A 16380-nucleotide genomic window follows, 5' to 3' on the forward strand; every position below is an offset into this window, starting at 1 on the left:
AAAAAAAAAAAAAAGTGATTGGGTCTCACTATGTTGCCCAGGCTGGAGTGCAGTGGCTATTCACAGGCAGGATCCCACTACTGATCAGCACAGGATTTTTAACCTGCTGCATTTCCAACCTGGGCCGATTTACCACTCCTTAGGCAACCTGGTGGTCCCCCGCTCCCAGGAGGTCACCATATTAATGCCGAACTTAGTGCGGACACCTGATTGGCATAGCGCACTACAGCCCAGAACTCCTGGACTCAAGTGATCCTCCAGCCTCAGCCTCCCAAGTAGCTGGGACTACAGGCACGCACCACCGCACCTGCCAAAATCTTTTTATATATTTAAAAAAAAGAGACAAGGTCTCACTATGTAGGTCAGGTTGATCTTGAAGTCCTGGTCTCAAGCAATCCTCCCAAAGTGCTAGGATTACAGGTGTGAGCCACTGTGTAAGGCTTTTCTATTTTTTTTTTTTTTAAGGGATGGTGCCTCCAGGCTGGAGTGCAGTAGCTATTCACAGGTGCAATCATGACAAACCATAGCCCCAACATCTTGGGCTCACATGATACTCCCAGCCCAGCCTCCTGAATAGCTGGGATTAGGGGCGCATGCCACAGATCCTGGCTCTGTGGTACCTTACTTTTGAAGGGGGAAAGCTTTATATATGCTGCATATTTATAATAACATAGGGTGTGGAAGGAAATGTATAAGGGGATGAATTTAGAGGAGCTTCCACTTTTACTTCCCCCTTCCCCCGCATTTTTTTTTTTTTTTTTTTTGAGACAGTCTCGTTCTGTCACCCATGCTGGAGTGCAGTGGTGTGATTTTGGCTCACTGCGACCTCCGCCTGCCAAGTTCAAGGGATTCAAGTGATTCTTCTCCCTCAGTCTCCCAAGTAGCTGGGGCTACAGGTGTGTACCACCACACTCAGCTAACTTTTGTATTTTCAGTAGAGACAGGGTTTCACCATATTGGCCAGGCTGGTCTTGAACTCTTGGTCTCATGATCTGCCTGCCTTGGCCTCCCAAAGTGCTGGGATTACAGGCGTGAGACAGTGTGCCAAGCCCCTTTCCCCTTTTTTGCATTGCTTTTTTTTGTGTGCATGTGTGTATGTGGAGATAGGGTCTTACTCTGTTGCCCAGACTGGAGTGCGGTGGTGCGATCTCAGTCTCTGCAACTTGTGTCTCCCAGGCTCAAGAGATTCTTCTGCCTCAGTCTCCCAAGTAGCTGGGATTACAGGTGTGCACCACCACTGCCTGGCTAATTCTATTTTTAGTAGAGATGGGGTTTCACCACGTTGTCTAGGCTGGTCTCGAACTCCTGACCTCAAATGGTCCACCCACCTTGGCCTCCCAAAGTGTTGGGATCACAGGCATGAGCCACCGCACCTGGTCTACATGCTTTTTAAATGAGTGTTACTGCTGTGCAGGGAGCATCCCAGCCATGGCAGCAGTGCTATGAAGTTCATGTCTGCAGTGAGAGGCCCCTCGAGGTCATTTGTGGAACTACCTGGATTCACAGCTGATCAGGGTCATTGATCTGTGCTGGAGGAATCTGAAACCTGGCTTCACCAACGTATCCAAAGACTTACCAGGCCGAGCGTCGTGGCTCACGCCTGTAATCCAAGCACTTTGGAGGCCAAGGCGGGGGGATCACCTGAGGTCAGGAGTTCATGACCAGCCTTACCAACATGGTGAAACCCCATCTTTATTAAAAAAAAAAAAAAAAAAAAAAAGACTTACCAAAATTTGGGTTTTCTGGTACTGAAAACTATAGAAACTGGGATGATATAGAACATTAACATTAACTGAAAGTTCAGAGTAAGTGCCAGGCATTCTCCTACCAGGTGAATGGAGTAGGCACAATTATGGATCCCATTTTACAGAGGGGCAACTAGAGCAGCAAAGAGGCAAAGGAACTTGTCCAAGGTTGTCTGGCTGGTGCGCCGCAGAGCTGGGAACAAGCCCAGGCCCTGTCTGATATCAGTTCCATGCCTCATCAATTCCTTCCAGTGAGGGTCCCCCAACCCCTGCTCAGTTCTGGAGCCCTATCCATCCCTTCAAGGACAAGGACTCCTGGCACTTTCACATTCCCCTGCAGCAAGTAAAGGAACAGGCTTCATTTTTTTGTTAATAAAGTAGAATAACATTTATTTCTTAAAATTTTTATTATACATGCTGTATTCATGGAAAACCAAGATCTTTAAAGAACTCAAATTAGATATAAATTATGTCAGCTCTGAGCTGGGTACAGGTCATACTTAGCATGGAAACAGTTAAGCTGAAGCTTTCTTCTCCTTATAGGTTGCCATCATTTTCTTGATTTCTGCAATAGCCTTCCCTGGATTCAGACCCTTGAAAACAGAGAAGAGAAAATGATAACTGAAACTGAATGGGAAAGCCCAAAATCTTGGGTGAAACTCCTTCCTCAGCTGGTTCAGTGTCAAAACAAGGTGAATGCAAATCAAGTCCCTCAAAACCACAGGGGCTGGGCTAGGACTCTCTTCTTCTGTCTACCTTTTTTGACATTTAAAGATGGTCAGCTCCCTCTGGCAAGAGCTCTGCCACAAATTCCTTCTGGTGTGACAGGCAAACAGGCCCAGGGCAGAGCTGTACTCTCTGATTGCTCAGACACCCAGGACAGTGTCTCTTCTAGGACTACAGGCCAATGCCAAAATCAGCCAGACATTTCAAAATATTTCACATCATCACTATTATTATTATTTTTTTTTTGAGACAGAGTCTCACTCTGTCACCAGGCTGGAATGCAGTGGCGCGACCTTGGCTCACTGCAACCTCCGCATCCTGGGTTCAAGCAATTCTCCTGCCTCAGCCTCCTGAGTAGCTGGGACTATAGGCGTGCACCACCACGCACAGCTAATTTTTGTGTATTTTTAGTAGAGACGGGGTTTCACCATGTTGGCCAGGATTCACTATTATTATTAGCAGAAATCAGTATACACCAGCTCTCAACGGTATGTGGGAGAAACGACCCTTTGTAACCACCATGATGAGTTCAATTGGCCAATACCATTGGTATTAGCTGCAGTTTGCCCCTACGGCTGCTGACATCTGCTTTGCAGGAGGTATAATAATTAAACACACTGAATGCCAGCTTCATTGATGTAGGAAGGGAGAGAAGCAAGTACTTGGTAAAATGAGACAAGGACTTAACTGACATGAGTGACGATTCCCCTCATTTTAGAAAGTAAGTCTAACCTCCTAAAAAAGTGTTGTGGAAAGAAGAAAAAAAAGGAAAGAAAGAAAAGAGATCTTGAGAGAAGAAGAGAGAAGATACTTTTTTTTTTTGGATAGGGTCTTGCTCTGTCACCCAGGCAAGTGTGATCACAGTTCATTGTGGCCTGGAACTCCTGGCTCAAGTGATCCTCCGGCCTCAGCCTCCCAAGTAGCTGGGACTACACGTGTGTGCCACCACACCTGGCTAATTAAGATTTTTTTTTGTACAGATGGGATATCACTGTATTGTCAAAGAGGCTGGTCAAAAAGACACTCTTCAGGCCAGGCGCGGTGGCTCACGCCTGTAATCCCAGCACTTTGGGAGGCCGAGGTGGGCGGATCACAAGGTCAGGAGATCCAGACCATCCTGGCCAACATGGTGAAACCAAGTCTCAAAAAAAAAAAAAAAAAAAAAGACACTCTTCATATACTGACATGGGATAATCTCCAAAATATACTGGGTGAAAAAATACAGATGAGGGTGATATAAAAAAGGCAGAAAAGAACACATATGCATTTGTGTGCAGCATAAAGTACTTCTGAAGTTCACACAAGAATCTGACAGCATCACTCCTTCCCGCTGGGTGGAGCGGGAGAGAGACTTTTCACTGTATATTCTTCTGAATCTGGAACCGCCTGTGTGTTTCTGGTCCCACAGGGTTGGTAAGGGTGTTTAGACTTAGAAGGTCGGTACACAGGAGTGTGCCCAATCCGTGCAGGAAGAAAGAGCACTGGCCTGGGAGGCAGATGGCCTAACTCTAGTCTGACCTTCCCACTGACCTGACAGCGACCTTGGGTGAGTAACTCCCTTCCCCACCTGGGGCTCAATTTTCCCATCTGTACAAGGGGGTTAAACTTGATGGTTTTCAAGTCCCTTCCAGTTTCATGATCAGCCTATGTCAATAACTCAGTCCCAGCTTCCAGCCCTGTTTTATAGAAGGGAGGGCAAGACACAGAGAACCTGTTCTTGGCTGTCTCAGCTGTCTGCTGCACCCACCCACTCCATGCACAGGTTTGTGACCAGGAATGCATCTCGGTCACTCGCAGAGCTTCTGAAGAAATACACGAGCCAGGCCCCACCACTGAAGATGCTGTCTCTGTCTTAACAGGCCCAATTCTAATGTTTTTTTTTTTTTTTAGACGGAGTCTTGCTCTGTCACCCAGGCTGGAGCGCAGTGGCATGATCTTGGCTCACTGCAACCTCCAACTCCCGGGTTCAAGTGATTCTCCTGCCTCAGCCTCCCAAGTAGCTGGGACTACAGTTGTGCACCACCATGCCTGGCTAATTTTTTTGGGTATTTTTAGTAGAGATGGGGTTTCACCATGTTGGCCAGGCTGGTCTTGAATTCTTGACCTTGTCATCTACCCACCTTGGCCTCCCAAAGTGCTAGAATTACTGACATGAGCCACTGCGCCTGGCCTCATGTTTTTTAACAAAATAACAGAAGGTGACGTTTATTGAGTGCTTACCATATGCCAGGCACTGTTCCAAGCACTTTTATAGCATAACTTGCCATAGAAGTCAGAGTTCACTGGGGACAGGACCCAGATGGAAGCCCAGATAATAGGGAGCTAGAGCCTGTAGGCTCCCCAAGTGAGGCTGCTGGAAACACAGAGGATTTCCAGGCAAAAAACAAGTGAATTCTATAGCTTGTTTTCAATTACATGGTATAATCTTTTTTTACTGCTAACTGGTCACTCTACAGTTTTCTATCTTGCCGCCCACTGACTCACTGCAACCTTTTTTTTTTTTTTTAAAGAGATGGGGTCTCGCCAAGTTACCCAGGCTGGAGTGCAGTGGCTATTCACAGGCAGGATCCCACTACTGATCATCATCGGAGTTTTGACCTGCTCCATTTCCAACCTGGGCCGGTTCACCCCTTCTTAGAGTGGTCCCCCGCTCCCAGAAGGTCACCATATTGATGCCAAACTTAGTGCAGACACCCGATTGGCATAGTGTACTACAGCCCAAAACTCCTGGACTCAAGCAATCCTCCAGCCTCAGCCTCCTGAGTAGCTGGGACTACAGGCACGCCCACTGTGCCTGGCAACTCACTGCAACTTTTAAGTAAAATCCTCAGCCACAGTATCTGTTGAGGGCAGCTGTGTCCTGAACCACACAGCCCCTGGTCTTTCGCTGCCCACTGGCCGGGGCTGATACCTGCTATGGTTTGAATGTGTCCCCCAAAACTCATATGCTGAAAACCTAATCCCTTATGCAACAGTATTGAGAGGTGGAACCTTTAAAGTGAGATTAGGCTATGAAGGCTCTACCCTCACAAATGGATTAATGCCATTATCACAGAAGTTAGTTCTTGATAAAAGGATGACTTTGGATTAGCCAGGTGTGGTGGTATGTGCCTGTAGTCCCAGCTACACAGGAGGCAGGAAGATCACTTAAGGCCAGGAGTTCCAGGCTGCAGCAAGCTATGATTGTGCCACTGCAGCCTGGGCATCAGAGTGAGACCCTGCCTCTTAAAAAAAAAAAAGTATAAGAAGGGCTGGGCATGGTGGCTCATGCATGTAATCCCAGCACTTTGGGAGGGATTACAAGGCGGGCTGGTCACCTGAGGTCGGGAGTTTGAGACCAGCCTGACCAACATGGAGAAACTCCATCTCTACCTAAAATACAAAATTAGCTGGGCGTGGTGGAGCATGCCTGTAATCCCAGCTACTCAGGAGGCTGAGGCAGGAGAATCACTTGAACCTAGGAGGCAGATGCTGCGGTGAGCCAAGATCGCATCATCAGACTTCAGCCTGGGCAACAACAGTGAAACTCTGTCTTGAAAAAAAAAAAAACAAAAAACGATGAGCTTGGGCTCCCTTTCTCCTACAATTTCTGCCTTTTGCTATGGGGTAATACAGCACGAAGGTTCATGACACCGGCACCAGCCTCTAGAACTGTGTGTCAAATAAACTTCTTTATAATATTACCCAGTCTGTGAAATTCTGTGACAGTACCACAAAACCAACTGAGACAGCACCCGGCCCAAGGGCAGGGTGTGCCCTTTGATGTGCAGGCATGAGAAGCTGAGCTGGGCCAAAGGGTGCCCTCTCAGGAACCTGTGCCGAGAAGCACTGGGAGCAGATGGTAGGAGGCTACAGCTGGAAGTGTGCTAGGAGTCTCTGGACTCTCCACGGAGTTCAGGCCAGAGTGAGCCAAAAGCAGGAGCAAATGCAAGCAGAAAGATGAGTGAAAGCTGAAGCTTCGAGTCAGAGAAAATTTCCACAGAGCTGAAAGAAAGAACAGGCTGCTACAGAGCAGAGCAGATTAGCAGCCAACATCACAAGAAAGAGGTGGAGAAGAAATCTAGTCCTCACAGCTGCCCGCATTCAGATGGCTTTTGCTTTCTGTTTCCTATAAGTCTGGGTGAATGCAGGTACCTGCTCATGGATTCCTGTGGCATCCTTGACTCCCACAATGTCCCTGCATACCCTACAAATAAACCTGCTCCTCAAGTGGCCTGAGTCAGTCTGTTCCTTGCAACTAAGAGTCAAACAAGCCCCTAGGCTCACACTGAGAGAACAGGTACACTCTGGTTCCTTTCCATCTCAGATGATGAGGGTTGCTCTCTGCCAGGTGAGCACATGCTTCTTCTGGCGTGTCAGCTCTGAGGCAGAGCTCACATACCTTGGGACAGGTCCTTGTGCAGTTCATGATGGTGTGGCAGCGGTACAGAGAGAACGGGTCCTGCAGCTTGGCCAGGCGCTCCTCTGTGAAGTCGTCTCTGGAGTCAATCATCCAGCGATAGGCCTGGAAAACCAGGGACTGATTAGCTGAGCTGCCAATCAACAGGCCACAGTGGTGCGCTGGCTCAACTCAAAGCTCTGGGAGTGCAGAGGAAAGGGAATTCACTTGGCTTAGATGCCTCATCTCTGCACTCTTTAATTCTTGCCCATCTTCCAGGGAATCTTGATTAATGGTCCCTGCAAACCTTTGATCCACACTGCACCTGGTACCCAGGTGCTTAATTATATATGCTGGGCATCATCTCCTAATTATTTCATGTTGCTCAACAGCTTCCTAACCAGCTTACGATCTAGTGAAGGCAGGAACTTCAAATGACCCTCTTACCTATTTTCATGGCACCTACCCATGCTGGACTCACTGTCTCTGAGTAAAGAAATGATTTAACAGACCTGTCTACAGATAGTATTTGTCCTGCTTAGTGAGTTTTTGAATTCACACAGCCCTCTCAGCAGCCTGAGATCAGCAAGCTGAAATGAATTAATCACATGACCATGGGCCTGCTCAAGCAGTGTTACTTGGAGGACCTACCTCCTCAACAACTCGGAGCAGCTGGTAAAAGTGACAAGTATGAGTGTACCTCATCGTTCAATCTTTACATGGCTGGGAATCAATATTGCTCATGTGGTCACACTACCCTGTAACTTCTCTTTTTGTGGGAAAATGAGAAATGAGAAGTTGGTTTTTGAGTGGCTTAGAGTCTATGAAAAGCATGTATCTAAAGGTACAAGCTTTCTGGTAACAAAGGCAGTGACTTTCTTTGCAGTGAACACTAACACCATTTTCTTTCTAAGCAACCCCTAAATCCAGGCTTTCATTAGCTGGGAAACAGCTTCCAACCTCAGAGACACTGCTTTCTCCCCTGCTTGCATGGGAGCAAATCTCGTTACAAATCCTATGAGATGGAGATGGGGAGCTTCTGACCACACAGGCAAATGGATAAGTGCTGGGGGCACAGGAAATACATTTTAAACATCTGCAAGGCATGGTTTGCCACCTGCTGGGATGACTCTCACTGCACTGAAAAAAAGGCAATCTGCAGACAAGGCCCCGGATTTACTGAAACCCAGTGAGTACAATCCAACCAATTACCCTATTTGGACTGGATGGCAATGAAGGAAACCAAGACCCTCAGAAGGGCTGGCTTACAGCAATCTATTGTCCTCTTGGACTTCTGGATGTTTCAGTTTCAATTTCTCTTAAAGCAATTAAGGAACGCCTCACCTGCATAAGAACTGCAGGCCCCAGATATTTGTCTCCGTTCCACCAGTAGCTGGGGCAGCTGGTGCTACAGCAGGCACAGAGAATGCACTCGTAGAGCCCGTCCTGCATGAGGAGAAAGGAGTCAGGAGCTTGTAAGGGGAGAGATTAAATGTGACCTTTGGGGTCAGTGCATGAACAAAGTGCCTACCTGCATGTGAATTTTCTTGACAAAATCCAAGGGGTGATGTGCAGATATTTAGCAGATTAATCAAGATCTTGCAAGTGAAATGTAAACATCTGCCTAGGGTTAAGTCCATGTATAGTGTGCTTACCCTTTAATAAACAATAACCTCTCACTTGTCTAAAAAAGAAGTAGAAAACAAGAACACAAAAACAGCTCACACAAATTCCAACTTACTGGAATGCAGTCAAGAGGGGAGAGATTCAAAAGACCTGGGGGCTGAAGCACCAGGAGTCTACAGCCGATTCTGCCCTGGGCTCAGTAGAAAGGCCCACAGGTTTTCACTGGGAACATCAACATCATCCCCAATGACTGCCACTGCCAATCCTGACAGAGTGCCCTGTGCCTTACTCGCTTTCCTTAACTGCTCATCACAGTAATCCTGTGAGGTGAGTACCAGGAAGTTCCACTTACAGGTAAGGAAGGCAGGCATGGAGAATGAGTTAGGCCATGTGCCAAGGGACCTGCCACTGTAAGCAACAGAACCAGGATGTGGTCCTGGCAGTTGGCTCTGGCTTCCTGCACTTTCACACCTGACACACTGGCTTAATTTGTCCAACAAGTCCTAAACACTAACTGGACTTTCTGAGCTTGGAAACAACATAAATGTTTATAGGACTGAAAGCAGCAAAACAAAAGGGGCCCACTGACACCTGAGGTGACAGATGAGATAGACTCTATGGTTGTGATTGAATCATGAGTCTTCAACCAAATCTATGTTATGTTCAGATGGCTGGTGGGCGTGTCAACTGGCCTTTTGGTCTAGAAGGCAGAAGGTCATAGGATTAAGAGCCTTAATAATAGTTACAGTCTTTAACCTACTCAGAAAAATCTGTAGTAAGAAATTAACATGTTTTGGGGCAGAACTGGAAGGATAAAGATGTTCATCTAGCCTTATTTCTAGCAGTAAAAAATAGGAAACAATTTCATTGTCCAGCAAAAGTGAAATGGTTTTATAGCGCATGGTGCATAGATCTGGAGCAGTAAAAGGCAAACTGTAAATTAATGCTCATGAAGAATTTTAAGAACATGAAGAAAATGCTCACAACTTAAGTGAAAAAACCAGGATACAAAAGTGATCCCAGCTACATAAAAATATAATGTAATAAACAAAAAAACAAAGGAAATTATAAATATTAACAGAGGTTATCTTTTGGTGGTGAAATTGTAGATTTTTTTTGGGACAGGGTCTTGCTCTGTCCCCCAGGCCGGAGTGCAGTGGCACGATCATAGTTCATTGCAGCCTGGAACTCCTGTGCTCAAGGCATCCTCCCACCTCAGCCTCCTGAGTAGCTGGGCTCTAGGTGCACACCACCATGCCTAGCTCAGTTTTAAACTTTTTGTAGAGATAAGAGTCTCCTTATGTTGCCCAGGCTGGAAATTACAGCTTATTTAAGAAATGATGGAGCCTCTCTGAATCTATTCTGGTTTGGGGGCTGCCCAATTAAAAATAAATACATACATAAATTTCTCCATATTTTACAATTATTTATTAAGTTCATCATGCTAATTTAAGGAAGCAAAAAATGTCAAACCAATGTTTGATATGTAAATGAGCAAATTTCTATCAAAGGTTGGGTGTCCCAAATACGAAAATCTGAGATCAAAAATGCTCCAAAATCTGAACGTTTTGGAGCCCCAACATGCTGCTCAGAGGAAATGCTCCCTGGAGCATGGATTTCAGATACTGGATTTGGGGTGCTCAATTGGTAAATTTAAGGCAAATATTCTGAAATTTGAAAACATCTGAAACCCCAAACACTGAAACCTAAGCATTCAGGATAAGGAATACTCAACTTGTATCTAGAGAACCAAACAGGCTGAGGGGAGCTCTTCAATCCTTATTGATACCACATCAGGGAGATGTTCACTAGCTACATACCTGCCTTGCCTAGGAATGCAAGAGGACTAGTTGGGCCAGAGGGCCCGGTTCAGCCTGGACTCTGGGATGCACGAGACTCTCGGGGAGGTGAAAACTGAGGGCAGAGAAGAGTAGCCTGAGAACAGTAGCTCTGAAGTCTTGCCCCAGGTTTACCCTGACATTCAGGTCACTGTGCTGACCTGCACCATCTCAATGGTGACAAACTGGGCACACTTACTAGGACTCCCCTTTCTTTTCTTTTCTTTTGAGATGGAGTCTTGCTCTGTTGCCTAGGCTGGAATGCAGTGGCACGATCTTGGCTCACTGCAACCTCCACCTCCTGGGTTCAAGTGATTCTCCTGCCTTGGCCTCCTGAGTAGCTGGTATTATAGGTGTGTGCCACCAAACTCAGATAATTTTTATATTTTTAGTAAAGACAGGCTTTTTTTTTTTTTTTGAGACGGAGTTTCACTGTTGTTACCCAGACTGGAGTGCAATGGCACGATCTCAGCTCACCGCAACCTCCGCCTCCTGGGTTCAAGCCATTCTCCTGCCTCAGCCTCCCGAGTAGCTGGGACTACAGGCACACACCACCATGCCCAGCTAATTTTTGTATTTTTTTAGTAGAGACGGGGTTTCACCTTGTTGACCAGGATGGTCTCGATCTCTTGACCTTGTGATCCACCCACCTCGGCCTTCCAAAGTGCTGGGATTATAGATGTGAGCCACCGTGCCCGGCCAAAGACAGGGTTTTATCATGTTGGCCAGGCTGGTCTCAAACTCCTGACCTCAAGTGATCCGCCGACCTCAGCCTCCTAAAGTGCTACGATTACAGGTGTGAGCCACTGCGCCCAGCTGGACTTGCCTTTCTTAATGTTTTATGGGGAACAGGAGAGGATGCTAAATATTTATCAAGTCTTAAAAGGTAGAATTCATTTACTCATTCATACAACTGATACTTTTCATATATGTATACATATATAAATACACTCTTCATATATTCATATATGTATATGTAAACATATGTTTTAGAGACAGAGTCTTACTATGTTGCCCAGGCTGGCTTCAAACTCTCAAATTCCTGGGCTCAGGTTATCTTCCTACCTTGGCCTCCTGAGTAGCTGGGACTATATAGGCATGTGCCACTGCATCTGGCCTTTTTTCATTTATACATATTTTCACAGTATTATATAACTAATATCTATTGATAAAATAACATGTGTCAGGGCCTAGGGATCCAGAAAGGAAGAAGACACAGCTGTTGCTCTTGGGCCTGTGCAGGCTTGCAGTTGGGACTCTGTCTCCATTTGGTTCCTTTCCTACCTACATGTCCATGAGTACGCAGGGAGGGAGTGTGCAAATCAGAGAAGACTTCTTCGTGGAGGAGTAAAAGTAGTGTGAAGAAGAAAGACTGAAAACCTAATAATGATGCCTCCACTTTAAGATTTTATAGCCTGTACACAGGAATGGAAATTTCCAGAGAGTGAGCAGGCTGGCAATAATCCTGCACCACAGGTCACAAGAAGTATGGTGTCAGCAAAGAACACTACACTAATGGCTCAGTTTTACCATTAACATTTCACTTCCATCTGTAAAGCAGGATGGTGGTAGTTACAATTGGCCAGCATACGTGTTTCATTGCCCCCAGTGAGAGAACAGTTCTGACTTAGAGGTCACCTTTTAAAGCCCAGACAATTTAAATTTACATGCTAGTTTCTTTTGAAAAAGATGGACTGGCAACACAGCATCCACCCACTCTTGCAGGCAGGGTATGGGGCTCTAGCTCCTTGGTCCACTCTGGGCCATCCATGGGTTCACACTACTCACCAGGCCCTAAGAGAATCAGTGCCCAACCCTTGCGCCAGTTCCTTTTCCAGAATACACTAAATGGCCTGCGTCATCTCATGTTCCCCGCCAAGCCACACTCCTGGCAAACATCTCTGCAATAAATTCTTCAGATCAAAACAATAAATAGGGACTAATGACCAGTTTCTCACGGTCTTCTATGGACTGCAGATACTGCTGCTTGCCTCCCTGAGATTCATCCTTCTTCTTCAAATAAGGCTCAATGGATTTGTACTGTGCATAGAAGTTGCTCAAATCCTGTGGTTAAGAGGAAGAAGAAGAAGAAAAGACTCAGATTCCATCATTACTGCAGGTTTATTTACCCCATTTCTTGGACACTGCCTACTCGTCCACTCTATGCCAGGCAGAAGCCAGACTCTCTTCCTTTGTCTTGAATATATGCAAAGATTACAAAAGGAGAAATGGTCACAATGTTAAGCATGGTTAGGAAACGTCTCCCTCACCTGCCTGGGAAACTTTCCAATCCCACAGTCCTTTCTGCCCTTGAAAGCACCATGTTAGCAAAGGTGGTCAAATATAAAGGAGGGAGAAATTCAGGGAGAACTCATAAACAGCTGTTGCTTTCCCAACTGGTATTTTCCACATGATTTCTCTGTAGTTATGGCCAAATTATTCATTTTGGGGAATGTTCCAACTCTAAAATTCTGTGCCCGTTATTCTCAAACAAACCTAACCAAATGAGCTGCTGGAGGATTTTCTAGGCGTTTATATTCTGCCATTCAAATTCTTTAATTAAACTCTGGCCACACTGTCTCAGATCTGGGGATTTTCCTAACCTCTCAGCGACACTGTGGTGCTCCTGTTGCCATCATATAGGAAACAGTCTCATCTGTTTACTATCTGACTAGAAGAGGAACCTTAAATACTCAAAGAAATCCTGCCCTAAAGAACTAATAGCATTAACACATACAGTACCGCCCACCATGCAAAAGAAAACAAAACCAGAGAGATGCAGAAACTCACGGGAACAAGATCCTTTATCACATACATATGTGGAAGAGGGTAGATTTTTGAGACTTTATTGAGGTTGGTGTCAATCCTTCGGGTGCAGGCTAGAGTGTTGCCTCCATTGATGTTCATTGCACAAGAGCCACAGATGCCTGAAAGAGACACACATCTAACACATCCTCACCCATATCCAGAATCAGTCCTGTCCCAAGTCTTTTTTTCTGGGTCCTCCTTGCTTTGCCATCAGGGGCAGCACTGACATGGAACATGCCTCTCTCAGAGGTGCCTGTGGACTTTTCTCCCTTCCCTCCTTCTTCCTGCCCTGAATGTGGTTCTAATGGCTTAAGTTCCAAAAACCACTTTGACCATGTGGCAACCTTGAGGTTAGAAGCCACATGCCAAGGATGGCCCTGGAGGAGGCCAGGGGCCTGCGGGCTGCTGGCATCATGGAGTTTCCACAGCAGTTCTAGCTCTATGCATCAAGTGTGTTGAGAGAAAAATCAGCCTGTGCTTTCTTTTTTTTTTTTTAAAAGAAAAGGTCTCACTCTGTTGCCCAGTGATCCTCCCACCTCAGCCTCCCAAGTAGCTGGGACTACAAAAGCAGGCCACTACACCCAGCTAATTTTCTGGTGTTTTTTGTAGAGATGGTGTTTCGTTATGTTGCCCAGGCTGGACATGAACTGCTAGGCTCAAGCAATCTGCCTGCCTTGGCCTCCCAAAGCACTGGGATTACAGGTGTGTGCCACTGGACACCTGTCAAGCCTGTTTTTTAAAGCTATTGTTATTTGAACACAAATCTAACAGATAAAATATCCAGTAAATCGGGGTCCAAAGTGGCTCCCGCCGGAGGTCATGGCACTCGTGAAGGCGAGGTCATCAGTTCAAGGCTAACCTGAGCAACCTCATAAAGCTCAAACTGATTGGCAAAAAAAAAAAAAAACATCCAGTAAATCAACATTGTCTTGGTTATCTTAAGGTTGAGGTGACCTAGATACAGATTTCGAGAGACAGCTCTTCTCCTTTTTTTTCTTGGCTGAGTCTTCCTCTATCGCCCAGACTGAAGTGCAGTGGTGCAGTCAGACCTCACTGTAGCTCACTTTGGCCTCAAACTTCTGGGCTTAAGTGATCCTGCCACCACAGCCTCCTGAGTAGCTGGAACTACAGGCATGTGCTACCATGCCTGGCAAATTTAGAAATAGTTTTTTTAGGTTGGGCATGGTGGCTCACACCTGGAATCCCAGCACTTTGGGAGGCTAAGGTGGGTGGATCACTTGAAGTCAGGAGTTTGAGACCAGCCTGGCCAACATGGTAAAACTCCGTCTCTACTAAAAATGTAAGTTGTGGCGGGTGCCTACAATCCCAGCTACTCGGGAGGCTGAGGCGGGAGAATCACTTCAATCAGGGAGGCGAAGGTTGCAGTGAGCTGAGATTGCGCCCCTGCACTCCAGCCCGGGTGAGACCAAAACTCCGCCTCAAAAAAAAAAAAAAAAAAAAAAATTTTTTTTGTTAGAGCAGGGGTCTCACTATATTGCCCAGGCTGATCTCTAACTCATGGCCTCAAGTAATTCTGCTTTTGCCTCTCACTGTTTTAGGATTACAGGCCTGAGCTACCACACTTGACAGAGGTAGAGCTTCTTCTATTGTCTTCCAAAAAATAAGCAGCGTGGTACTTGGGGGCTATGAAACCCACAAAAGCTGACTCAGCTGACTCCAAAAAGAAGAAGAATGAACTAATATGAAACTGGAGCAAAGCAAAGCAAACTAAACAAAAAAGGTGCTGACCCAGGACGCTGACATGAGAATTTTCTTAGCCTGGACCTACTTCCTGTATATGGAAATTTCCTGGGCATTTTGGAGTTTAAAAATGATTATGTAATCTAAACCTCTAGTGCCAGTTCTCTGAAGCTGTTTTTTGAAGATTATTGGGTCAGATAAACCTGATTGCTTGAGATAGTTTCACTGGTTATCACCTTTTCTTCTTATTTTTTTTGAGATGGAGTCTCTCTTTGTTGCCCAGGCTGGAGTGCAGTGGCGCGATCTTGGCTCACTACAACTTCTCCCTCCTGGATTCAAGCAATTATCCTGTCTCAGCCTCCTGAGTAGCTGAGATTACAGATGTGTGCCACCATGCCCGGCTAATTTTTGTATTTTTGGTAGAGATGGGGTTTTATCATGTTGGTCAGGCTGGTCTGGAACTCCTGACCTTGTGGTCTGCCCGCCTCAGCCTCTCAAAGTGCTGAGATTACAGGTATAATCCACTGCACTAGGCCTCACTTTTTTTTTTCAAATGGAAAGGGAGTCTCACTATGTTTCCCAGACTGGTCTCAAAGTCCTAACCTCAAGCTAGCCTACCGCCTAGACCTTCCAAAGTACTGGGATTATAGGCGTGAGCCACTACGTCCAGTCATTATCACTTTCATAAGACTAAAAAAGACAGTACAACTCTCTCCCTCTCCTGTAAATCTCAGTAAGAGTGTAAGAGAACACAAAGATGTGTCTTAAGCAAATGCTCCTAGAGTTCCCCAAGAGACTGGATATTATCAATACATTTATGCATACCTGGCATCCAATTAGAGCAGTTTGCTTTTATAAGACATGGCATAAAATTTTTTAAAAAAGGGCGGGCGCGGTGGCTTACACCTGTAATCCCTGCACTTTGGGAGGCTGAGGTGGGCGGATTGCCTGAGCTCAGGAGTTTGAGACCAGCCTGGGCAACACGGTGAAACCCTGTCTCTTAAAAAAAACAAAAAATAAAAACATAAAATAATAATAAAAAAAATCCAATGAACTTTCTCTTAAAAAGGCTCCCCTGGGAATTCTCTTACAAAATGGGAATTAAAAAATAAGAAAAACAGATGGTAATAAAAAGGAGTAGCAACTACTACAATTCTGCCTCATTTTTCTTTTAGTCCAGATGGGTAGCACCTTATTTTCTTCCGGCTCTGAAAGAATCCTACAGGGAAAGGTTACTGAAAAGCATCTACCTCTCCTGTGTTGCCAGGACTTACATGGGCAGATGTAATTGCCGAAGAATGTTCCCTGAACAGCAGGACTCAGCCGAACTATCATAATATCCATCAGCATTTGCAACTCTAAATAAGATTAGCTGAATTAAAACAGCTGTCTTAAAATACTTGAAATGCTTGACAGATACAGGAGAACAGATAAAAAGCGGTGGTCCGGTATCTATACTGGCTTTTCCATTTTTTTAAGGTTCTCTTAGAAAAAAGCTCAGTGTCCTCACAGAACCAAGCTACTCTCTACTTTTACTTTATCCCACGTGTTCCAAGCC

At 45.6% G+C, this 16380-nt stretch overlaps 1 protein-coding gene across 1 annotated transcript in view; it reads right to left on the reverse strand.

Annotated features, from left to right (window-relative positions):
• Window positions 1-2106: 2106 nt before the first annotated feature.
• SDHB (succinate dehydrogenase complex iron sulfur subunit B) overlaps window positions 2107-16380 on the reverse strand; it is a 39426-nt gene continuing 25152 nt past the window's right edge. Inside the window, exons 4-8 of the mRNA XM_002750332.5 lie at window positions 13104-13240; window positions 12261-12377; window positions 8194-8295; window positions 6853-6975; window positions 2107-2338 (exon numbers count right to left, since the gene is read on the reverse strand). Of these exons, the coding sequence (XP_002750378.1) occupies window positions 2261-2338; window positions 6853-6975; window positions 8194-8295; window positions 12261-12377; window positions 13104-13240 (557 nt within the window). The 3' untranslated portion in view covers window positions 2107-2260. The remainder of the gene's footprint in view (window positions 2339-6852; window positions 6976-8193; window positions 8296-12260; window positions 12378-13103; window positions 13241-16380) is intronic.

The sequence above is a fragment of the Callithrix jacchus genome, chromosome 7 (genome assembly GCF_049354715.1).
Source record: "Callithrix jacchus isolate 240 chromosome 7, calJac240_pri, whole genome shotgun sequence".
Lineage (NCBI taxonomy): Eukaryota > Metazoa > Chordata > Mammalia > Primates > Cebidae > Callithrix > Callithrix jacchus.